Source organism: Natrix helvetica (genome assembly GCF_964273705.1).
Source record: "Natrix helvetica genome assembly, chromosome: 2".
Classification (NCBI taxonomy): Eukaryota; Metazoa; Chordata; class Lepidosauria; order Squamata; family Natricidae; genus Natrix; species Natrix helvetica.
The window spans coordinates 107,268,575-107,293,872 of NC_138552.1; the positions used below are offsets into that span (position 1 = coordinate 107,268,575).

The window sequence follows — 25,298 nt, forward strand, 5'->3', positions numbered from 1 at the left end:
TTTGTGGCGATATTGTCTGTAGGCAGAAGCACGTGGTGGCCCCGGAGTAGTTTCCAAAATCGTCTCAGAGCGAGTCTGTCAGCTCTCAGCTCCAGCCAATTGATGTTTCGAGCCGCTTCCGCGCACGACCACCTGCCCTGTGCCAGCTGACCCTGGCAATGCACCCCCCAACCGAAGAGGCTTGCGTCTGTAGTCACAACAATCCTGTCGGGCTCTTTGAACAGACAGCCCTTCTCCACTGCCCGAGACTGCCACCATCTCAGGGAACGGGACACCTTCAATGGGAGTCGAACTTTCCTGGACGAGTTGCTTGCCTTCGCCCTCTGCATTGGCAGAAGGAACCATTGCAATTCCCTGGCATGAAGGCGAGCCCAGGGAACCACATTGATGCAAGATATCATGATCCCCAGTAACTGGGACAGTTGGATGATTGGCAAGGTTGCAGCCCTGCGACACTGTTGGATTCTGTCCCTGAGATTGCGTAGTCTGTCTGGAGACAGGAAAACATGGCACGAGGCCGAGTCTATAATGGTGCCCAGGTGCTGTATGCGAGTGGCAGGGACCAGGTGGCTCTTCTCTAAGTTCACAGAGAACCCGTGGTCCTGCAAGGTGCGGATGGTGACACTTACGTCCTTTGCCACTTGTGATTGGCTCCTCGAGTGAATGATGATGTCGTCGAGGTAGCACTCCAGACAGATGGGAAGCTTACGCAGGTGGGCTGCCACAGCTGCAAGAAGCTTTGTAAACGTTCGTGGAGCCGGAGAGAGTCCGAACGGCAGCGCCCTGTATTGATAGTGTCTGCCATTGTAGAACAGTCAGAGGAACTTCCTGTGAGCCGGATGAATGGGCACATGTAGATACGCCTCCTTGAGATCGATGGAGGTGAGCAGGTCGTCTCGCCGAATGCAGCTGAGAATGGACTGGAGGGACTGCATCTTGAAGCGCTTGTAGGCCAGATACCGGTTCAGGCGCTTCAGATCTAATATGGCCCTCCACCCCCCCGAGCTCTTGGGAACCAGGAATAGAATGGAGTAAAATCCCTTCCCTTCCTGCTCTGGGGGAACGGGCTCTATGGCCCTTATCAGTAGAAGATGATCGATCTCTGCTTGCATGAGGGATCTTTTTATGGGATTTTTGGCCACAGGGCAACAAATGAATGTTCGGGGCGGGAATGATAGAAATTCCAGAGTCAGCCCCTTCCTGACAGTGTTTAGGATCCACAAATCCGTGGTAATCTCCTCCCACCGTTCTGCATAAAGTTGCAGGCGGCTGCCAATGGGAGCAGTCCTGTGGTGGTCACTTGCCACGTCTGAACTGTTGGTTGTTGGCTCCCCCTCGAAAGGGCTTTCGAAAGGAACCCTGGTTATGCTGCCTACCCCTGGGGTTGAAGCTGCCCCTGTCCTGTGCCCTGTCAGTGGACTGGTTGTAGGACCTCTGGTAGGGATAGGAAGAGGTGGAGGCCTGGGCGGAGTCCTGATTACGAAAGGACTGCTTCCTGAAGGACCCAGAACCCTTCCTCTCATTCTTTTTGAAAGTAGACGGAAGGACCTTACGTTTGTCCTTCGTCTCTATCACAAACTTGTCCAATGCATCCCCAAAGAGGAACCCCCCCCTTGGCCTTCATGTCTGCCTGCCAGTGCCGGAGCCATAGCAAGCGACGTGAGGTCACGTTGGAGGCCAGTGCCCTGGATGCAAATTTTGCAGCGGTTAGGGAAGCATCGGCAGAATATTCTACGGCCGTAATTATTTTGTCCAGATCGTGACGTCAGCGAGATGCCTCGGAGGGAGGCTTGGATCTCAATTGGCGTAGCCATAACAAGGAAGCCCTCGTGAAGAAAGAAGAGGAGGTGGAAGCCTTGATCGCCCAGGCAGCCGCCTGGTGCGTCTTAAGACAGGCCTTCTCAGACCTCTTGTCCTCCGCCTTCAAACCCTCCAGCAGGTCAGCTGGGAGGGAGGAAGAGGAGGTCAGAGAAACCACTGGAGCATCCACTTCAGGCATTTTTAGCACATCCTCCAACTTCTGTTCCAGAGGGAACAGAGTCTTGTCTGCGCCACTGGGATTGGCCAGAGTCCCCGGCTGCACCCACTGACGCTGCACCACGTCCATAAACATGTCAGGAACTGGAATGAGTTCCGGATCTGGAGTGGTCTCACTGAATAGCCCCGCTTTAAGGTCCTGAGGAATGGGAATAGAGGCCTTATCCTTAGGCTTAGTCCCTAACTCTGTAGAGGTCCTAGCCTTGTGCAATATGGCCTTAAACAAAGAAGGCTTGAACAAACCAGTGAAGGCTGGTTTGTCGGGGGGCATATCCTCATCCTCTGAAAGTTGAAACTCATCCGCAGTTTCATCTTCCCACGTGGACACCTCTGTGGTAACAGAAGTGCCTGGGGAACCAGGCTCGCGGCTCCTGCCCGCTGCTAGAGAGGAGGTAGGCCTCGAGGCCTTACCCTTTTTACTCTCCATGTGGCGCAAGGCCTCAACCACGCCCTGAGAGATGGTCTGAGTAATTATCTCCTGCATCTCTGCCGAAATAGCTGGGCCCTTGTCCTCAACAGGCCTGGGCCTAGAAGAGCCTGAACCCCTTGCATAGTGAGTAGGAGCTAAAGGCCCCTCCATGTGGGGGCAGCCAGAGAAAGGCCCCAAATCATCCCTTACAGAGGAACTGGGGGAATGATAACCCAGAGATGCAGCAGGAGAGCCAGATCTGGAATCCCTACCACTAATGGAAGGAGATTGATCCCTTTGGTTAGAGAGTCCTCTCTCTCACGTCTGCTTAAGACAGGGCCAAGCTCAGCCTCACAGGTTTGAGGAAGATGAAGGGCCTGGGCCTTGTCAGGCTGCTCTCTGGAGCCCTCAAGCCTCCTATCCCCTAGGTGCTTGGGGCCCTTATTTCCTGAGGAGTTATGGGGGGGTTGCCCCCTGCCCCTTTACCACCCTTTCTCCCCTGGCCCGAAGGATCTGGCCTACTGCGCTTGGCGGATGGCCCAGCCAGCTCGTCCCTCTGCTCCAAACCTTCGTCTGCCATGGCTGCACGGGTGTGGATCAGTTCAAATTGTTGGAGAAGGGCAGTCGACGCTGGCCAACCGGCTCCAAAGCGTCTGCAGATCTTCAAATTTTTCTGGAGGCTGGAAGAAGGCACCAGGACACTCCACAGTCGCCCCTTCAGTTGAAGGGTCACTCTAGAGGCTCCGGTACTGCCGGTGACCCAAGCAGGACACTCCAAGCTCTCCGCGGCGATCTGCTGAGAGGCAGAGAGGTGCGGAGAATCCAAGAGCTTTCCCTGCTGCTTGCAGTTAAAGTTAGCAGAGAAAATGGCCGCCGCGACTTTCGCGCACTTTTAAAATGCGCCCAGAATGCAGCCAGACGTCTAAATCGGCCGTTGGAAAGCGCACCAACATGTCGCTTCCAAAATGGCCGCTGCAACCTCTGGAGCCAGCAAGGACGCTGCCGAAGGAGAGATCCAGCCGAAATTCTCCTTAACGAGCGGCCGGGGGCATGCCGATGCCAGGATTGTATTTCCCCCCCTCCTACTTTGGCAATGCTTTATAATCTTCTACCAACTGTGTAGTTTGATGCTACTATGTACTGATAATAAAACTGGAGAGAAAAATCCCGTTCTTCATTCTCCAAATCACCTATTCTTCTGCAATGAAGTTCTATCTACTCACATTAAAAGCTTGTTAGGAAAGAGAACTGTGCTGTGCTGGCAACCCAAAATGGATCTAAACAGTGTTGGTTGTTTTAAAGAGAAATGCTGCATGATGATCCTGAGCTGATCTGGGCAAAAATTCCCAGAAAAGTTGCTAATTCAAGGAAGAGCCATGAAACATTCATTAGTGGAAGAACTGGAAAACTCAACAAAGGACCATGATGGAATAATGCTACTCAGTACCTAAGGCTCTAAGAAGCAAGAAAAGAGAAAGGAAGACGAGCCAAAAAGTATTGTTTCAGCTACACACACACACACACATACAAACACACACACACACACACAGAGGAGGTGGGGATATCCTGGCGAGTCCCTTTTTGGGAGAGGGGGCGGTCTAAAAATCTAAGAAATAATAATAAGTATATTTATCCTTCTTGTCTCTAAATAGAGATGTTAGAAACATGGCAATCAATAGAATCCATATACATACAGGCAGGGGGAAAAAATCTATGCTGCAAACTGTTCAATAGAGGGAAAATGGAATTTTTCAAAGAATTTTCCACTTAAGCCACAGTAAGTCATTAATGGAGAATGGAAAGTAGTGACCAGTGTAAATATAAATCTTTCCAAGAAATATACCTGCAAAAATGAAAGAAAATGCTATTTGATATTTTAATGAAAGGGAAGCATTGCTTCTTGCATCGAAATTCATGAATTCATAAAAGCCTGTGTCAGATGGATTAGTGAAGTTTAGTAGGTGTTGGATACAGATCATATTATTCAAAGGGCTGAATTCTTGTAGGAAGTTGTTTGCGCCAAAGTTTTTATTGTGCATTCTGTTTTTCATACAATTATATATTATCCTTCATTTGCAAAGCTGATATACAGCCTAGACATAGTACTATACAGCTTGTCAATTGCGTAACTGCTGCTAGTTGAGTACTAGATAAGCCGTTTGGCCTCTAGAAGTGATTGCAGTACATTTCATTTGGTCTCCACCTCACTGTAAAACTGGAATCTAACTCATGCTATCAGCAGAATCTCTCCATGTTTGCTACTTTTAGCTGGCTTTTAAAATACTATTTAAATAGCTTTTAAAATGCTATTTAAAATGAACACTAAAAGACTGAGTGGTAATATAATAAATATGACATTGAGAAATTCCCATTCTGTAATTCTCCACAAGCATCCCTGGTTTCCAGCTGGAGAAGACAGCATGAGGTTTATAGTTAGCATAGTTCATTTTTCTTACAAATCTGTGCTTGTCTTTACAGTAATTGTCATTTCCTGTTGGGGAGGAAAAAAATCAAGATTTCAACATTTTATATTACATTTTTTGCATGTTTACATTTTTTCCCCATTTTGCGAGATCCTGCAGCCAGGGTATGTGTTTGCATGCTCGTTTGATCTAATCAAGCACAATCTATAAAGAAACTCTATCAGCTTTGCAAAATAAGATGCAGTTAATTTAAGTGACAAACTATCCTTTGATCAGTCTCAAAATCAATTTCTTTAAGGCATGGCTCAGCAACCTTAAACACTCAAAGAGCCACAAAGGTCCTAACCGGAAGCCCACTATTCAATTCTGGAGCTGACCGGAAGTTCGGTTCCCCACCATAGAGTCTCCTCCTAGCACGGCATCCTTTTTCCTCTACCTGTCCTAACCGAAAGCCCTATCAATTGTGAAACCGACCAGTGACAGGGAGAGGGATGGAAGAGCCATATGAGGCTCCAGAGCCATGGGTTGCTCTAGGGAAAGAAAGGTTGTGATTCCAAAACTTTTTAACTCAAAACAACCGTAAATAGTTTAAATATCCTTGATATTTAAATTATATTTAAATTATACTTAAATATAAAGGGGCTATAATCAATTCAAGATTATAGAGAAAGCTACCAAGTGTACGTGCTTGGGACTGAAATACAACTTTAAAATTTTACTAGAAGCTGTTACCTGGCCTGGGTCATAAGCGGCATTGATGCACGTTTCATCTTCAACATAGCTGTCTCCTTCTGGCTGGTTATCCTTCTGGTAGATGGCCAATGTTTTATCGGACCCCGTACTTGATGTCCTTTGAGAAAGAGGGACAGAATTCTAATGTGAGCAACAGTTTAAATGTCAGAAATTTTCTATCAGAGTTGTAATTTTACATTAGTATCAGTCCTATTACATTTCCCTTTCAATACCATGTTGGTACTTGCTTTATAAAGGCCATAGTTGTTGTTTATTTCAAGACAACGTCATAGTCCTATACAAAGGCCAATACTCTGTGAACTATAATGTCTCCAATAACAAAAATAACCAAAGCTCAAGAACAGCAAACACACACAATTGAGGCACATCAATATAGGCAACACCTCCTGTATAAACAGAGGCATAGAATCAAGATCAGGTGAAGTATTACTACTGCTTTATAAAACCCTAGTAAGACCACACCTGGAATACTGCATCCAATTTTGGTCACCATACCACAAAAAAGACGTTGAGGCTTTGGAAAAAGTTCAGAGAAGAGCAACTAAGATAATCAAAGGCCTGGAACTAAAACATATGAAGAATGGCTGCAGGATTTGGGTTTGGGTAGTCTAAAGAAAAGAAGAATTAGGGGTGACATGATAGCATTATTCCAATATTTGAGGGGCTGCCACAAAGAAGAGGGGATCAAATTATTCTCCAAAGCACCAGAGGGCAGGACAAGAAACAATGGATAGAAACTAATCAAGGAGAGAAGCAACCTGGAATTAAGGAGAAACTTCTTAACAGTGAGGACAATTAACCAGTGCCTCCAGAAATCATGGGGACTCCAACACTGGATGTTTTAAAGAAGAGTCTAGACAGTCGTTTATCTAAAATGGTATAGGTTCTCCTGCTGGAGAACCAGAGCAGGGGGCTGGACTAGAAGACCTCAAAGGTACCTTCCAGCTTATTCTATTCTATTCCTAGGACAAACTCAGCTAACATCTTCGACCCGAGTGAACAGTCAGGACTTCAAGGTCTTCAAAGTCTATCAAGGTTGGGACCTGTTGAATCTCCTGTGTTGAACTCCATAGGATAGGTACCATGACAGAAAAACCTTGCCTCCTAGTCCCCTAAGATACATAATTCACATTCAACATGAAACTAAAAGTTCGTTGTCATAGGTCAACAGCCACCTGAAAATAGAATTAAGCAAGTATACTGACTGGATAGGACTGGGTTTTGAATTAGATAGCATTTAAGCGTTTGAACAGACAATGTCATGCCTATTTAGCCTTCATGTTGTTTGTATAGCCTTCTGCCTACTGGGTGTCCACCTCCAAGTTTATAGCTTCATACTTTCTAGCAGCAAATGCAGTCCTAACTAGATGAATATCTACTTAAGTGGGACTAAAAATGCAATTGGTAGCACATGTGAAGAATCTTATCAGGCAGGATTCACTTGACTAATAGAGCAAGGTAGTACAATTTATTTTAAATGCCAGCATCCCAAATTCCTTGCAGAAAAAGTGCAATATGAATACAGCAAGCATGTATAGAATTATAAAAATAGAGTGAGAGAGTTACGGTTAGTAGAATTCACTCTAATGTCAAACACCAATTGTTGTTAATTCCAAAATGTTAATCCTTCAAAGGGGAAATACAGAAAAGCAGACACTAATGTTATTATAGATCAGGTAGCAGAGAAATGTATTGCATTCACCTAATTTCACCACTGAATGTGGGTTAATTAGAAAGAAAGAAAGAAAGAAAGAAAGAAAGAAAGAAAGAAAGAAAGAAAGAAAGAAAGAAAGAAAGAAAGAAGATAACGAAACTTACCTTAGACGTGATCTTTGTCTCCTAAAGTAGATAAAGATCCCTGCAGCTCCCATTACAAGTAGTAAGACAGTAATGATACTCAAAACAATGGAACCAGCCATAGACTTCGGTTCCTCTTTTTCGCAGTAGTCACCACTATATCCCAGCATGCAATTGCACTTTATTCTATGGTTTTCCACACTACAATCTCCTCTCATGTTACAGGTCTCGCTGTTACAAGCATGCGACCCTAAGTCACTTTGTTTAATCCCCTGAACTAGAGAGGGCTTTTGCCATTTCCCTGCTGTAGGTTGTGTAGGTTTTTCTCTTCTTCTTGAAGGAAGGATTCGCGTAGTGGTAGAAGTTGTACTTTTATAGACAGTAACAGTAGTTCTCTTGTATTTTGTCTGTGGTTGCACATGCACCTTTTTAGTGACAAGTTTCTTTGTGGTGATTTTGATGGGTGCCAGAGTTTTCTTTTCGTGAAATGGTTTTGTTTGCAGCCGTGTTGTCCGAGATGGAGTGATTGCCTGGGGTTTATTGACAATGTAGTGACCTGTAAGTAGAGAACATCATTTACATACATCATTTTTGAATACAGCAGAGTCAAGGTTGAATGTTTTGCAGTTGGCGAGAGGTTCTTAACAGAAAGAGTAGCTGCAAGCAAGCCGGATTTCCCCCACCCCCAAAAAAACCTATAGTGTCTACTCAAAGGTTAGGTGTAGGGCATTGGGATAGATCCAGGTTAGTGGAAGGACTGTCCTATCCTTCATGGTTTTTGCTAGATGGTACATTCCAGCTAAGGCAGCATGCTCAGGGTTCTTTCAATTAAACAGTGCCACCTACTGGGACCCAGGAAATGTGCCTTCTTGTCATTGTGCCTGCCCCCTGGAACAAGATCCCACCTGAAACCTGTGTGCTCCTACATTAGAACCCCGTTTGGTGTTCTATAAGGTGCTGAAGACCCGGTTCTTCTCCAAGGCATTTGGTTAAGGTGGATGGAACCCCTTGTTGGATGTGTTTTTAGTCTATAGTTTTTGCATTGAGCAACTGAATCCCTTCTTGTTTTGTTCTGTATTGTGTTCTTATTATTTTTAGACTGAGCTGCCTAAAGTTAGTTTGGTGGTCAGGAGGCACCTAAATTTAAATAATTAAAAACTAAGCCATCAGACTTGTCTGATAAATAAGATGTACGGTAGCATACAAATAACCTTTAAAAAATAGGCAATGCTTGCATTTCAGATGTGATCACCTTTCACTGAAGTTTATTTTCCTTTCTTCCCTTTATTGCCCCTTCTACAGAGACTTACAGGCTCTTAACACCTCACCTACTAAATATAGGTGGAAACTCTGATCATTTTTATGTAAAACTGTTATTGTTGGATCAATATGATTGAGTTTCACTGAACATAGCTAATTTTTGTTAAACTATCTGTAAAATTAGGCAGACTTTGACCATCCATGGATTTCACCATCAACCGTAAAATATTTCTATGCTTTGTTCTGTTTGGTTCTGTTCTGTTTTATTTTAATGTATAATTTTTTGTGATTGTCCAGGATGGTAAAAAAAAAGAAGATCTGATTTTGATTTGATCCCTTTATTCATATTACCCTATTTCCCTAAAAATAAGACCTCCCTGGATAATAAGCCCACTCGGGCTTTTGAGTGCATGCGCTAAAATAAGCCCTCCACCAAAAATAAGCCCTCCCTGAAAATATATGCAACACAGAAGCAGCCATGAGGTGACCACGCTCGCCACCTCCTGTACCTCAAAAATAATAAGACCTCCCCGAAAATAAGGCCAAGCGCTTATTTCGGGGGGTCAAAAGAAACATGGTATATTTGCATAACTCTACTGCTTTCTGAAAGAATTGGAGCGAACTGAATTTTTAAATATGATGCTGAATGTTGGGAAATGTTAATCCCTTTTTTTATGTGGCTACAATTTCCAGGAAGCGGAACAAAAACGACTAAGTAATTTAAACATGTCACACTATGTTAGATTTGACTAATGTACTATTTCAGCCATTTGATACCAAAACAAAACAAAGCAACTTGAACTGGGAAATTTGATGGGAGATTTAAAAATCTGATGTGCTAATCCCCTTTTAATTTCTGAGTAACCATTGCTACATAGAAACTGCAGTCATTTGTTGTTTCCCCAAGCTAGTCATAGGAGGTGTGACTTTTACTTTGAAATGGGCACTGAATTAAAACAGGCTATTTTATGAACTAGCCATTTATTTCCAAAACCACATCTTGTAGTAAATGCACCCTTCTAATGTGAATGCCCTTCTCTTGCTTTTACTTTTAAAATACTGTTTCATTATATCGTCATAAAAGGCAGGTGCTTCATTATAGAACTATTGTATAAATTATTAACACTCTGATGGTTTAGGTAACTTAAACCTTTTTTTAAAAAAAAGAAAAAAGGTCTTGTGAACTATGATTTCAAAAATGTTAATGTGGATACACATAAAGCTGCTTAAATTATGTATCGAGAGCTGAGGGTAGCATTTGTGTGTACTAGGAAAGCACCTTATTTCAGTAAATGCAATCAGCATATCCAACATTCAGAAGTTTATAAAAAGCATTTGTGTTAAATAAACTGGTTTTGACATTTAACAAAAATCAATTTTAACAACAGCTATCCATCCTTCAAGGGACGAAGTGGCTCAGTGGCTAAGTCACTGAATTTGTCGAGGGTTGGCAGTTTGGCGGTTCAATTTCCTAGCGCTGCATAACAGAGTGAGCTCCCGTTACTTGTTCCAGCTTCTGCCAACCTAGTAGTTCGAAAATATGTAAAAGTGCAAGTAGAAAAAATAGGAACCACCTTTGGTGGGAAGGTAACAGCGTTTCGTGCGCTTTCGGTGTTTAGTCATACCAGCCACCTTCGGCTTTGAAATGAAGATCAGCACCGCCCCCTAGAGTGAGGAACAACTAGCACATATATACGAGGGGAACCTTTACCTTTACCTTATCCTTTGGGTATTAATGAGCTGTTTCCCAAGCATTCATCTCTCTGATTGTTTAAATACAGCTTTTCATACTTACAATTCAACTCATCAGATCCATCAGGACAATCAAGATGTCCATTACAGACTTGTTCTTTTATAATGCATTTGCTGTCATCCAAGCAGGCTTGCAAAGGCTCTGAGCACCTTATGCCTTTGATGCACACAGTATCACGTTCTAAAAAGTACCCGGTGGTGCACCGGCAGCTTCGTCCTTGCGGATTTGGTAAACAGATCTGACTGCATCCTCCTTGCTTTTCCGAACAGCCATTGCTACCTAGAAACCACAAGATAAAAAAATAATTGCTTCAGTTCTATTTCCCGTGCAGAATATGGTACAGTAAGGAAGCATCTACTTGGCAACCTGGCTGGCATGCTCTTTGACTTGGGAAGATATTTCTGACACCATCTCACCAATTTCAACAGCTAGAAAAAAAGTCAATATAGGACAGGTACTATTTTTCTAGATACTATTTTTCCGGAACGGTCTCTCACTTAACCTATGCCTAAGGGAGAGAGAGGTTCTCAGTAAAAACAATGGATTGATGCTTAGAACAACACCCCACTTTCTATATGCTTAAAACTTAAAATGTTTGCTTTACCAAAAAGAATGTTATTGTTCAGTGTAGTCCAGCCCTATGACAGGGATGTCAAACTCGATTTCATTGAGGGCTGCATCAGGGTTGTGTTTCACCTTGGTGGGGATGGGGGGCATGGCCAGCTTGACATCACTTGTGTTGGAGGTGCCTGTGGTGGCCCAAGTGCTCTGCAAGTGAAAACGGCCCTCCCAAACTCTGTTTTCACTGGCAGAGGGTTGCAGGAGGCAGTGGCAGCCGAAAACAGCGCTCGGGAGCCCGTTTTCACTGGCAGAAGCACTGCGGGCCAGTCCATCACTGTTTCCAGGGTGGCCCCGCAGGCCAGATCTAAATACCCTGCTGGCCGGATCCAGTCCTGGGCCTTGAGTTTGACACCTCTGCCCTATGATTTCTCAAAGTTATATTGAACTTTACCTTGTTGGTATAGTTTGCTGTAGATCTTTATATCCACAAGTTTCTGATTTGTTTGAAACCACCAGTCTTCTACCGCTTCCAGCTGACTATGCCACACCTTCATTGCATCTGTTAGGAATAAAGTTAATCAGGCAGGAGAAAATATTTTACTGCTACGCAGAGTATTGCTATTGACTTACAGGATACTACCCAACACTAGTATTATCTGACTAGAATCTGTTAATTTCTGAGCCAGCTGGAATACAATATAGGTGGTTCTGAACTTATGACCACAATTGAACCCAAAATTTCTATTACTGGGTGAGACAATTCTTAAGTGATTTTTGCCCCATTTTATGACTTTTCTTGCCACAGTTGTTAAGTGAATCAGTGCTGTTGTTAAGTTAGTAACCCGGTTACTAACTTCCTGGCTTCCCCATTGACTTTGCTTGTCAGAAGGTCACAAAAGCTGATCACGTGACCCTGGGACACTGCAACCATCATAAATATAAGTCAGTTGGAGAGGAGCATCTGAATTTTAATCAGGTGACCACGAGGATGCTGCAAAAATTGTAAGTGTAAAAAATGGTCGTAAGTCACATTTTTTCAATGTCGTTGTAACTTTGAATGGTCACTAAACTAACTGCTGTAAGCTGAGGACTACCTGTATCACATTACACTGTAATAGGCTAATAACTACACTGAACACTGCATGAACATTTGCCAATCATATATTAATATAGCTGGACGCAGGTTTTGAATCTGAACTTACAAAATATTTGTCGTGCAGGCATTGACATAAAAATCTGATTTCTGGTTCCCTTGATTCTATGATATGTCGTAGTTCTGAGTCAGATAAATGACCCAAGTGACACACTGCTTAATATATTATGATTGAGCCGCAGTGGCGCAGTGGTTAGAGTGCAGTACTGCAGGCTGCTTCTGCTGACTGCAATTTGGGAGTTCGAATCTCACCAGGCTCAAGGTTGACTGAGCCTTCCATCCTTCCTAGGACCCAGATTGTTGGGGGCAGTATACTGAGACTGTAAACCACTTAGAGATGGCTGTAAAGCACTGTAAAATGGTATATAAGTCTAAGTCCTATTGCTATCTGTGACAGAGAGCTTTCCCTTTCCTTGGGAATTCCTATAGTTCAAGCCGGCTTACGATTGTGAGCTGCTGTTGTCCAGGACATCATTCCATCCCCTACTGTGAAGAGCATAAGGCCATGCATTCCTCTCCGAATGACTCTGTGCCCGGAGCCATCTAGACGAATGCTTTCCACAGAACCTTTTGCTATAGGAAACAGAGCCTAGTCAGAAAAGTAATACAATAGGAAAAAGGAATTGCACAAGACATTTGATGAAATAGAAATAGATATGTCGTCATCTCTGGTAATCCTTTATGGACTTTTCTTGAAACAGGTCTGAAATTATGAGGTTTTTTTAATGGGTTTGTTTATGGATAAAAGAGATGGGATATGGGAAGAAGGCATCATTTGTTGCATTTTAAAAGAAGGGGATAAGTTGCTTAAATTGTGAGGAATGTGGGAAGTCGTATTTTATATTTGCTTTCTTTACTGCATTTTTATTTTCTATTTCTCTATTTTTTTTCTTTCTTCCTTTTCTTTTTTGCACCTTTTATTATTTTTAGGGTTTTTTACTGTTTATATTAGTTTTTGTTGTCGTAATTATAACTCTTAATAAAATTACTGTTAAAAAAGAAGTACATACAGTATACTAGTCTAGGAGTATGACCAATTTTTTCATAAGCTGGGAAAATAAGCTGAACCCAGAGAGTTTGACCAACCCGTTAGACTGCTTACCTTGGTCAGCCCAATAGAGCCAAGTGCCAGCATCCACTATTGTTAAACCAACAGGAATCATGGATCTCTTCCAGAGTATTCTCCGCCTACTCCCATCCATAGCAGCACATTCTATCGTGGGATCGGGTATGCCATGTTCACCACCTAAATCCACAATGCACATGGATGCAGTTGGGGGATGCACCACCACAGTGGTTGGGTTGTAAAGACCATCACTAAGTACCACGTCCTTATATTTGCCTTCTGATGCTGCCACTTGGACAGATGTATATTTAGTGTCAATCCAATAGATGTTGGCACTTAGCCAATCAAGTGCAAGCGATATCACAGTGCCCTCAACTGGCAGAATCTTCTTCAAAGAAGCTCTTCCAGCATCTTTAATAGCCAGGACTTTTATGAAGTCATCATTTAAGTCTGAGAAGTACAATGCAGCACTGCGTACAGAGTAGTCTACAGCCATCAGGTGAGTGACATTAATCAAGGGGAGAGTGCTGTGCTCAGGAAGAGCTGTCTGCCCAGCTGTGGAACGCAGTTTTTTCAGGTAGACCTAGAGTTCAATATTAGAAACAACATTATTATATTTTCAGTTTACAAGGGGCTGTTTGCATTCAGCAGCAACCTGCTCTAAGACAATTCTATCATAGTAGAAGCCTAGGAGTGCTGAAGCCCATACAGATTTTGCTACCTTGTGCGATGCTAAATGAAAATACTCTACAACAGCCTCTATTGATCTCTGTAACACTTGACTACAAGGGGTAAACTGTCACTTTCCAACAGCATTTCAATAAGATGTTAAAAAAAAAAAGTGGCTTAACTTTTGACTGAGTCACTCTTTTTGAGAAAGGTGTGTGTTTGTGTGTATGTGTTTTCAGGGCTACTCTGTAAAAATTAACATGCAGTCAACAGCATTTACTTGTTACTAAGGAAAACTCAGACGGAAGCCACTTTGCTCTGCCAGCCAGTTAAACAGCTGTAAGAACATTTCATTTGGGCAACTTGGCTTGCAGCTGACTTATTCTCTTTACTATCCAATTGAAAGCAATACCTGTGTAATATCTCTATGACCAACCAGTAACATGAATGCTGACTCCTTTAATGGAATGCAAGTCTTTCCATCACTTGATAGCACAAATTCAAGCGGGCAATGGCAGCTTCCTTTTTTGCTGGGGCTTAAGAGGCACAAATACGAACATCCAACTTCTACACATGGATTAGGGGCTGCTGGCTGCAGAACTTCATGCATCACCTGAAAGCCAAATTTCAAGAGCATGAGATTGTTACACTAGGGCATCTCTACTATGCACTTTTGTATATTCCTCCTCAAAATGTATTAAAGGAATGCACACTGTATAAACTATATTCCACTATTTTCATCCATCGTCCACTTGCATCATATGGCAAAAGCCTGAGAGTTTCAAAAAAAGCAGTCAATCTACTTTATGACTGTGTTTTTTTTCCCAGTTGATAGGACTCTTAGATCAACTCCAAATCTATAACTGGTATGTTACTATCTTCTTTCTCATCTTTCAATTTTCAGAGCCATATATCACCAAGGAAAGACCATTGATAACAAAGATTTTAAAATAAGGCCAAGCAATATCATTCAAATAGCCTTATTCTTCACGATTTTATAAAAGTTTGACATAGTCTTTCTCCCCACCATCTTCATGAGTCCAAGAAAACAAAACAATGTAATACTTTCACTTCTTTGCCTACCATCAAGTCTATCATCACTATAGGCATACTGGTTGACATTACCTTTGTCTTCTTTGTCTTCTTAATATCAACCAACATTTTTTTTCATTTACCCCCTACGAAGGGAGATTGAGCAAATGAAATAAACCAGTTCTATTAATAGAGGAGAAATCTGAAATAAATTAGAAGATCTGAAGATCCAGGCCAAATAAACTTGCCTTAACATTTATTCATTCCAAGCTAGAGACATCCCCTTGGCAAAGTAAAATAAAAATAGGCACTTGCTCCAGTAATCAACCTTTCCATAATGTGTACTATTGGTGCAATACCTTTAGCCCATATGGTTGTCCATGACTCTTTAGGAGAACTCTTCTATTTTTGCCTGTCCTTTTGTCTATCTTCTGTACTATCCTTGTTTGCATGTCAGACCAATAGATGTAGTCTTCAAAGACACTCACTGAAAAGGGACTATGTATCTCATCCAGCTGAAAAATCTGAGAGAAAAACATTGTTGTTAAGAGATGCATCATAGCTCAGGGACTGAGATCTTATTTTCAGACAAACAAAAAGATCTGGAAGTTGGACACATTCCCACATTTATTTCCACAACTCTAGTCAGATATGGAATTCTGAAACAACATAGAATGCTACCTAGGGAAGAGCAAGATTATGACATTATCAGAATTGACCCTTTCCTTTAAAACAAACAACTCAAATAAATTCTTGCCTGCTTCCAGCTTAGTCAAGTGTATGTACAGTAGGCAATACCTTTATATCGCTACCATCCAAAAAAGCTGAGCCAATGGAGTGAAACTTGTCATCAGACCAGAAAATTCTCCAGCTCAAGAAGTCAATGGCTATGCTTGTGGGCCAACCTATTCCATCATCAATTAGCACTTCTTTATTACTTCCATCCATCCCTGCTTTCTTGATTGTGGATTCAAAGCCTATTTCACACCAGTACATAAATCTAGGAAAGAGAAGATAACATTATATATTTTTATAGAATGGAATTCAATTACTATGGCTTACAATGCTTTCTAGAAGGGTTATTGACCACCAAGTTAGATGGCCTTCATTGTACATTTTCTTTAGGGTACCAGACAAGGTGTCCCACTGGTATTTCAGATGATTTCAGACTCTAGGAGAACATTGGCATCGGAATTCTTTTGGCTAATGTCTCTTCATTTGAATCTTACATTCTTTGGAATTTGAAGTTAGATCGCCACTATCTTTCTATCCAGTCATGCATCAGATATACCGTTTTAGCACAATTATGACATCATGTACCTTAGCTCCCATTAAGCATGCCACTTGGGGGAGGGTGGACTACTCTGTTAAAGTTTAATACATCTGGGGACTAATCCTAACCCTTCAAATTTCATTTGCATTTAAATAGTATTAGAGCCAAACTAAAGAAAACAATATTTATTATTTTACATCCATATCATTTAAAATTTCTGATAATCTGAGACAAGTTTTCATTTTGAAACTCCATTCCATTCCCAAGCTAAGGGTCATTTCTAACCCATGTGCATAATATACTCCATGTGTTTGTGTTCTGACCCCCCTCTTCCCCTGCAATCACAGACACACTCCAAGCCAAAGATACGAGGTTTATTGCACAGACAGACAGATCCTTGGCAGCAATCCAACACAAACTCGACCTTCAGAACCCTCCGGCACTGACACGCAATAGCAGCTATCCAGCCTGCCACGCTCACAAGACTGTACTCCCACAATAGTTCCTGCGTTGACTTCTGCAAAGGGCGTGTGCACAAGCAGTCCTTTTATAGTCTGGAGAGGAGTCTAATTATCAGCAGCTGAGAGCAATTACCTCCTGTAACTGCGCACTTGCTCCTTACGCCTGTTAGTGCGTCGGTAACGAGCATCTAACAACTCACTGCTGATGTCTGACTCACTGTCCCGTGACTCCTCCCCACTGCTCCAAGGCATGACATCAGGAGCCCTTTTCCTTTGGCTTTCACCACTGCTCCATGCCTCAGGCGCCTCCTGGTGGCCGACCAGCCTCTTTGATCCCTGCTCGGAGTCAGAACCCTACCCAGGGTCCTCCACATCCTCCAGAGCCAACTCATAGGGACCCTCGCTGTCGGAGTCTGGTGGCCGCTCCAACGGCTCCTGCTGGGCCACAACATGTTTGTGTGTATTTCCTCAGCTAAGAGTAAGCAAGGTCACTAACAAAATTAAGGCAAAATTGAAGAGCTTCAAGTGCTTCAACATGGTATTAAACACTCTAATTTAGTCCTCTCACCAATAAAGGAGAAGAGCAAGAAACCATTTAAATAAAAAGTAATAATGATTCAATAAAAACTCCAAGAAACATATGAGTTTTTGAAAGTTAAACTTTACAACCTGAAAACAATACCAGACCAGACTGCAGAGAAGGACGAATACATATTAAACTGCCTTGGAGGTTTAAAAGGCTTACTGCAACCCTCAGGTGAAAAAGAGAGGGAATACTGCAATCTTGTGCTAAAAATACCCTCTTCAGATCTAGCTAATATCCATCCATTGAACCCTCCTAAAATGCATCTTTTCTAGCACTTCTAACCCTAACCCACAAAACAATCCTTTGGGATGCAACTTCAATTTAGGATTTCTCACCTATCCCATCATATTCAAGTGTGGAGAAGGCCCACACAGCTTCCCTTGACTCTGATGTGAAGCGAGTTTAAGCTGGGCATCATTAGCCTAATGATAAAGCCATTACAGACACTGAATAATCCCAGGAAAAGAATGGAATCCCCTTATTAAATGGACTGCCAGTGTATGCTCATCCAGTGCTTTTATGGGGCGCAGCATAATGAATAGGTAGTAGAACAACCGTTACACAGCCGACCAAAGAAATTTCCTGATCAGAATCAGAACCTGATCCTACCGGTTCGGACCAGTTCGGCCGAGTAGGTAGCAACTCGGCATGCCACACCCCCGAACCGGCTCTATTGGTGTCGGCGCCATCTTGATTTTTGGTTCTGTGCATGCAGAGAACAGTCATTGCAAAAAATTAATTTTTTCCCCTTTTCTAATGTTGTGCACACGCGCAGACCTTTTTATGTGCGCCGAAATGGCAGCAGGAACCCACCCTTGATCAGAACGTCAAAATCTGGGAACAATCTTGCCTTTGGCTTTTAAGTTTTGTATCGACTGTGGTTAATATTTGAATATTTATTATTTTGATTGTTAATTGCCCAGAATCGCTTTGCAGAGTGAGATGGACAGCATATAAATTTAATAAATAATAAATAAATCAAGCAGAATCAATAGAGCAGTACTCCTGGTTTCTTCTCTCTAAAAAATTCTATTTGCCTTATCAATTATGATTCAATCACACAATTGGACAGACCTGATCATACATCAACATGAGCCCGGACAATGTTTCCAGTCATGACCCTCTGAAATATCTTCCCTAAAAACATAACATTAGTGACTTAATAATAGGAGATAACTTTGGATGAACTCACCTATCCAATTCATTTCTGAGATCTGTTTCTAATAACTTTGCATAAGCAAAATATAAAAGGCTTACCCATCCAGTGGGTGGAGAGCTAATGACCGTGGTTGCTCCAGATCCTCAAGAACCATCGTATAGACCGGATTTCCCTTCCAAGTGATATTTAACCATGTAGCCAAGATCTGTCCTGAGGTACCATCAGTCCAGTAAAGATTGTTTCCTAACCAGTCCACTGCTATACTGTCAGATTTGATGCCTGTAATCAGATGTTTGAAATGACAGAAATGAATCTACACCAGTTTCCACGTGTGTGTGTGTGTGTGTGTGTGTGTGTGTGTATGTGTATGTGTATATATATTTGTGTTACAACCCCTGATATGCCCAAATATGGGAGGGAGCTCACTACTCCCCCTTTCTGTCCTTTGGCTCATTACAGAAGACCATCCAGGCAGAAAACCATATTTTTATTTTTAATGTTGCCTTTGCTGTTTGTGTTGTATTTGTGTATGTATGTATGTATGTATGTATGTATGTATGTGTACGTATATATATGTATGTGTGTGTGTGTGTATATATATATATATATATATATATATATATATATATATATATATATATATATATATATATATATATATATATATATATATATATATATATATATATATATATATATATATATATATATATATATATAAATTATTTTTTAAATAGCCATATTAAAAGAAAAAAACATCCTGTTCAGAGGTTTTTGTGCAGAGTACTTTTGGTTTAAGCCTGAATAGTTATGACTCAGTTCCCAAAAGATTGTTCACTGTTAACAGTACTTGAAATCCATCTTCTTAGGCAATCCTCAAAAATACTCATACTTGACCAATACTCATAAAAGTATGCTTTTTTAGGGGCCAGCTTTGCTATTACTGCCCCTTTATATTAGCATACACTGGAGGAACATTTACATTTATACACTAGAAGCTGCAGATTTCAACCATCTGAGAGTGAGAGTCAGCTTCAAGAGTCAAATATGAGTTCTACCAATAGTTTATCTTGCCGAAATTACAATTAAAATTAGTTTTGTCCTAAGCCACTAATTTTTTAAAAACTGTCCAGACATCTGAAAATATATTAAGACCTACCTTTTATTAGAGTTCCCTTTTCATGGGTTTTCATATCAATCCACTTAATACTTTCTGCATTGAGATTCATCCAAAAGACAGTCTGTGATACAAAATCGTAGTCAATGGAAAAGATAATGACGTCATGATCAACTCTCAAGATAACATCCTCTTTCATGGTTCTTAATCCGAATACGAGTAAGTCAAACTGAACTGCAACTAGCAGTGATGGCTCAGAACCTATGGCAAAGACAAAACTAGTTACTTTCCATGCAAAATATGTATAAAGTGCAACCACCCAACTATGTTTCAAGGTGTTGATTACCATCTTCAAAGCGCTCCATGGCACAGGACCTAGTTACCTGCGGGATCGCATCCTACCGCATACATCCCTGCGACCAATTCGCTCTCACAGGGAGGGACTCCTCCGGGTGCCGTCCACCCAGCAATGCCAACGGGCGGCGCCTAGGAGTAGAGCCTTCTCTGTGATGGGCCCAACCCTCTGGAATGACCTCCCCCCCGATATTAGAACTACTACCGACCTCCGCTCCTTCTGACAAAAACTTAAGACTCACCTGTTCCAACTAGCTGGCCTGGCCCATTTATAGTCCCATTCATACCTCCTGGCAAATATTTTTATCCTGGGATAGTTTTTAGGGGTGTTTCTAATGTATTTTTAAATTTTTAAAATTTTAATCTAACTTTAACTTGTACAGTAAACTATTGTTACCTCCTCCAGCCCTATATTTATTTTCTATTTATATTATGTATACTCACTGTTTTTAATATGACTGTACACCGCCCCGAGTCCCTTTTGGGAGAGGGGCGGTCCAGAAATTAAATAAAAGTTAAAGTTAAAGTATGTAAATTAAGGGAGAAGAGGTAAGAAATGGTTTAACAAGTCATCTTTTAATGAGGGATGATGTTCATTCTTCCACTCTATTCTTCGTTTTCTATTATTTAGCACTGCACTCAAATTTAGACACCACAAATATACACACAAAACAGAAAGATTCTAAAACCATTTGAGACAAACTCCAAAATAATTCACTACCATCTTATCCGGATGGTGGGTTGCCTTGTGTTTGCTGATAAAAACAGAGGCCATTAACCAAATAATGGTCTGGAAAACCTCCAAAATCATTCTTAAAAAAACGATGGATGCCTTTGAAGATTAGCCTGAAGTGGCAATCCTAAAACAAAAACATGGGGAAACGGGCAACTCCCCATGATTTTTGTTTGTTTTTGGTCGACTTTTTATTTTATGGCAAACTTCTCTTAAATTCAGGCTTGTCTTCTGTTTAAGATACTATTTTGCTCTAGGGAACTATTCAAACTACATTATTTGCCTCTCAGGTTTTCTCCATAAGGCCACCAAAGTCATTTTATGCTGAATGTTACTTGCCACTCAGCCCTATCGAGAAATTGCTAAGGATGCAGGGAAGGGGCATTGTTCCTTTAGTGCCAATAGGCTACTGCAGGGGTGGGCTGCAACTGGTTGAACAAGTTAGAGCCTTTGTGGACCTAGGATTAAAAATGGCAACATGATCCAAGTTTCTATATTTTCCTAGGGGAGAATATGAAAATAACACAGAACTGACTATCCCTTTTTGTTCCTACCTTAGAATGGATGCCTGTTTTGAACATTTCAAACTCAAAATGTTTTGCACATACGTTAATGTGTGAAATTCAAATAGGATCACTGCAGAATCAAAACACTAAACAACTATTTACTTTACCCAAAGTATTTATATTTCATTATGAATGCATTATTTTAACTTTGTCAGATTTTTCTTTCTGAACTACCATAGTAACTGCAATCTTAGCAGGGAAGGCAGCCGTTAGTTGGATAAGATCATCATAGAGAGCAGGGGTTCCTAATCTTTTGCCACACACCATCCTTTTGTGTAATCTTAATGTATACACCCTCCCCTAAAAATCCAAGTATGAAAATGAACACAAATGAACAAGGAAACAATACAATGAAAGTTGGGGAGAAAATGGATATATTGCAACAATATAAGTAAAACATTCTTTCAATCTCAACTGAATTTAGTTCCTTCTCAAGGGAAGGAACTCTCTGAGTTTGGGAAACCCTGATCTAGGAAGTTAGAAGTCTTTGCCCACCTAAAGGTAAATGTTCCCACTGTCTAGTTGTGTCCACGATTCTAGGGGACGGTGCTCATCTCTATTTTTTACCCAAGGGAGTCAGTGTCGTCTGAAGACATTTCCATGCTTACATGGTCAGAATACTACATGCTGAGGTGCACAGAATGCTGTTACCTTTCCACCAACGTGGTACCTATTTATCTATTTGCATTGGCATGCTCTCAAACTGCTAGATGGACAGGAACTGGGGCAAGTAACAGGAGCTCACCCCATTGCGCGGTGCTCGGGTCTCAAACCCAGGCTCCATCTGAGCTTTCACACACACCTTCTTTATCCACCTAATACAATCCTCCAGCTTAATAGTACAAAGCCAAAGGGATGGCAAAGCTTTCTATGTTACATTTGCCTTCAAAAAAAGCTTATGCGTTCACTAAATTTTGAATCATATAGATTCAATCAGTGGAAAGCCAATCAGTAGATGGGAAGAATCTTACCAACTACTTTACATGTGTGGTCATCAGGCTCCAGTAAATATCCAGGGTGGCATGTGCAATAGTAACTGCCTTCTGTATTGACACAGGTCTGGCTACATTTATCAACTGCCAACTCTTTGCATTCATTGATGTCTTTGCAAGAGCGCCCATCACTACTTAGCTTGAACCCCTCATTGCAAGCGCATTGCTGAAAATTAGAAAACATGCATTATTGTCTAGGTAAATTTTCACAACTTCTCTTTTTCCTCTCTCTGCCCTCCAAAGGTTGCTGCTGGAAACCCAGAATCCAATACAAATTGAGATTTAATTCGCAAGTATGCATTTACTGTAAATAATACATTTGAAGGCATTGGGGTTTTTTTCCAATTATTTTTCCACTAAAGAATTTTTTTACAAAGTAAAACAATTCAAGTTTAAAGAAAAAAAAAAGGAGAAAGTGATAATAGAAATGAAAGAAAAAAAGAACAAAAGATATAAAGAGGTAGCTTCCAGTTTTCTTTTAAAAAGTTACAAATGCATTTATACTTATTCTCTTGCTCTAAGGAAGGGAGTGTCCAACCTTGGCAACTTTAAGAGCTGTTGGCTGGGGGAGTTATGGGAGTTGAAGTCCACAAGTCTTAAAAGTTGCCAAGGTTGTAAGATTACATAGTGGCTCCCCTTTCCAAACTTTCAATCTGCTTGCATTGCTTGATGCTGTTTTTATGATTTAATAGTAATCATCTCACCAGGATTACCTATCAGTAACTGCTTTGAGTTCTTTTAAAATTATGTTTAGGTCATCAACAAGATAATTTTAACTCCTGAAGCTTTTCTGGTCTCTTTTTCCATTGAATCACATTTTTCCAAATATCTGGGATTTCAACAACTCTTGCCTTTGTACTGCTTGTTCAAAACATTTTATAGTTGTAGTTTAGTTACTAACACTTTCAATGAACGGTGTTATTTTCTTTTACCTACTTTTATGTTATTGGTTCTCACAATCCAGGTTATTCTGAGACATGGCCTCCAGAACCAGAGTTTGAAAGTATTACTTCTTTATTCAGCCAATCAAACTATAATGCAACTTTTACATTACAACTGGAAAAACTATTGCCTTGATCATATATTCCTTCGTTGCCAGCAAGATGCCTTTGCCTTTTAATACTTTGTCCAATCCGTCATAATCTTTCCCAAGTATTTCTCATTTTCTCATGGCTACAATCACTATCCTTGTAAAAAATTGTTTAGCTTAAGATGACAAACCCTGTTGCTTTAATAGTAGCAATGAGTCCATATTGTATTATTATTTGAGAATGGCCATCTATTTTTCCTATTTTGAAAGAATTTTAGAATAAAGCCTAGGAAGAAACAAATCTCCTTAACCCATTATTTGCTTTTACAATACTTTCAGTTTAAAATGTACATGTTGTCCATTTTTAAACAGTTGTCCATGTCGTACATGTCCATTTTTAAACAGTAACATCAACAAGATTCTTAATTCTGGTCTTTACTTACAGGCCCACTAGGAGATTTATAACAAATGTGAGCACATGATTTTTCGCATGGCATGGCACAATGGCTGCCTTCATCCATTCCATCTTGGCAATCAGATCTCCCATTGCAGGCCAAAGTGTAATTGATACAGGTATCCCCACAGTGAAATTCATAGTCATGGCATTTCCCGGGCTTACCTGGAAAAGCAAAGAGGAGTTCAAGATTCTAGTTTTAGTGCAATTATAAACAAAATAACCATTGAAATCTAATGAAGCATAAGCCAAACTCAGTATGTCTTTTCATGTGATTGATCTGGAATAGGGTAGGTAAGAAGAATATGTCAACAAAGAACATGAAGAAAAATCTGGAACTTTCTTGTTATAAATGTTGAGAGAAGCGAGAATGCTCTATGCATAAAAATAGAAAGATATCCTAATTCCCATAATAGAAGAGGGCTGGCTGAAAATTGATGGAATTAAAAGAGCAGAGGTGGCACAGTGGTTAGAGTGCAGTCTTGCAGGCTGCTTCTGCTGACTGCAATTTGGGAGTTCGAATCTCACCAGGCTCAAGGTTGACTGAGCCTTCCATCCTTCCGAGGACCCAGATTGTTGGGGGCAGTATACTGAGACTGTAAACCGCTTAGAGATCAGCTGACTGCGAGCTGCAGTTCGGCAGTTCAAATGTCACCAGGTTCAAGGTTGACTCCTTCTGAGGTGGGTAAAATGAGGGCCCAGATTGTTGGGGGCAATATGCTGACTGTAAAAACTGCCTAGAGAGGGCTGTAAAAGCTGTATGAAGTCTAAGTGCTATTGCTATTAGCAGAGATGGCCAAATTAACTGCTTTAATCAAAGAAAAGGATCCAATGTTGCTTCTACTTGGAAAGTGCTTCTAGATTTTGTGCTTGAGATAGAAAAAAAAAAGAAACTTTGACTTTGGGATTTGCTGATTAGACAGGTTTGCTATAGAAATGGCTAGTGCATATTAAGGACTGTGTGCAAAAGTAAAAAGTTGAGGCTGTAATGTTATTTTTTATTCTACTATGCAGAAAAGAGTCAGAAGTTAATGCTGTTCCCTTTCCCCTTTAACCTACACTTCTCTCTCTCTCTCTCTCTCTTTTCCCCTTCCCTCTTTGCCCACTTATTTTCATTTTATACTTTGATAAGTTTCATAAAGTTATATTTAAAAAGGAGAACATGAGCTCAACAATCTGGTAAGCACAAATGGAAATAAATGGCAGCGGCAGAAGGATGGTGAGAATGAGGTGCCCTACTATATCCTTAAATTTCAACTCCACAGGAAATTAAACCAAACATTTAAAGACCAACATAGGACTACTACAATTGTAACTTGGCTCTTGTTTTGCAGAACTTCTCTCTGTTAAGCTAACAGATCCCTCCCATCATTTCAAAAAAACCAGACTATTGCACTAGCTGACAGGATGAAGAAAGTTTACATACATCCAATCTCATCAGTCCCGTCTCTGCAGTCACGCTCCCTATCACAATTCCATTGATCTGGGATGCATTCTAGTGAGTTGTGACATTGCCACTGATGGGCACCGCATTGTTTCTTTGGAAATCCACAGTCCTGTAAAAACCAATCAATCAATCCATCAAGAACTGCTGCTGTTCAACAATGAAACATTTGAAATACTTGAAGACTTGAGATGGTGTAGGTTCTGCTGCTTGAGC

The 25,298-nt window shown here is 41.1% G+C and overlaps 1 protein-coding gene across 1 annotated transcript in view; it reads right to left on the reverse strand.

Moving 5' to 3' along the window:
• Window positions 1-4,443: 4,443 nt before the first annotated feature.
• The window catches only part of LOC309385653 (uncharacterized protein), a 52,586-nt gene continuing 31,731 nt past the window's right edge, over window positions 4,444-25,298 (reverse strand). The window contains exons 19-33 of the mRNA XM_081940287.1: window positions 25,065-25,194; window positions 23,628-23,803; window positions 22,134-22,320; window positions 19,552-19,770; window positions 18,491-18,671; window positions 15,712-15,913; window positions 15,273-15,437; window positions 14,294-14,494; window positions 13,249-13,795; window positions 12,591-12,719; window positions 11,445-11,552; window positions 10,475-10,711; window positions 7,441-7,975; window positions 5,602-5,719; window positions 4,444-4,937 (exon numbers count right to left, since the gene is read on the reverse strand). Of these exons, the coding sequence (XP_081796413.1) occupies window positions 4,899-4,937; window positions 5,602-5,719; window positions 7,441-7,975; window positions 10,475-10,711; window positions 11,445-11,552; window positions 12,591-12,719; window positions 13,249-13,795; window positions 14,294-14,494; window positions 15,273-15,437; window positions 15,712-15,913; window positions 18,491-18,671; window positions 19,552-19,770; window positions 22,134-22,320; window positions 23,628-23,803; window positions 25,065-25,194 (3,174 nt within the window). The 3' untranslated portion in view covers window positions 4,444-4,898. The remainder of the gene's footprint in view (window positions 4,938-5,601; window positions 5,720-7,440; window positions 7,976-10,474; window positions 10,712-11,444; window positions 11,553-12,590; window positions 12,720-13,248; window positions 13,796-14,293; window positions 14,495-15,272; window positions 15,438-15,711; window positions 15,914-18,490; window positions 18,672-19,551; window positions 19,771-22,133; window positions 22,321-23,627; window positions 23,804-25,064; window positions 25,195-25,298) is intronic.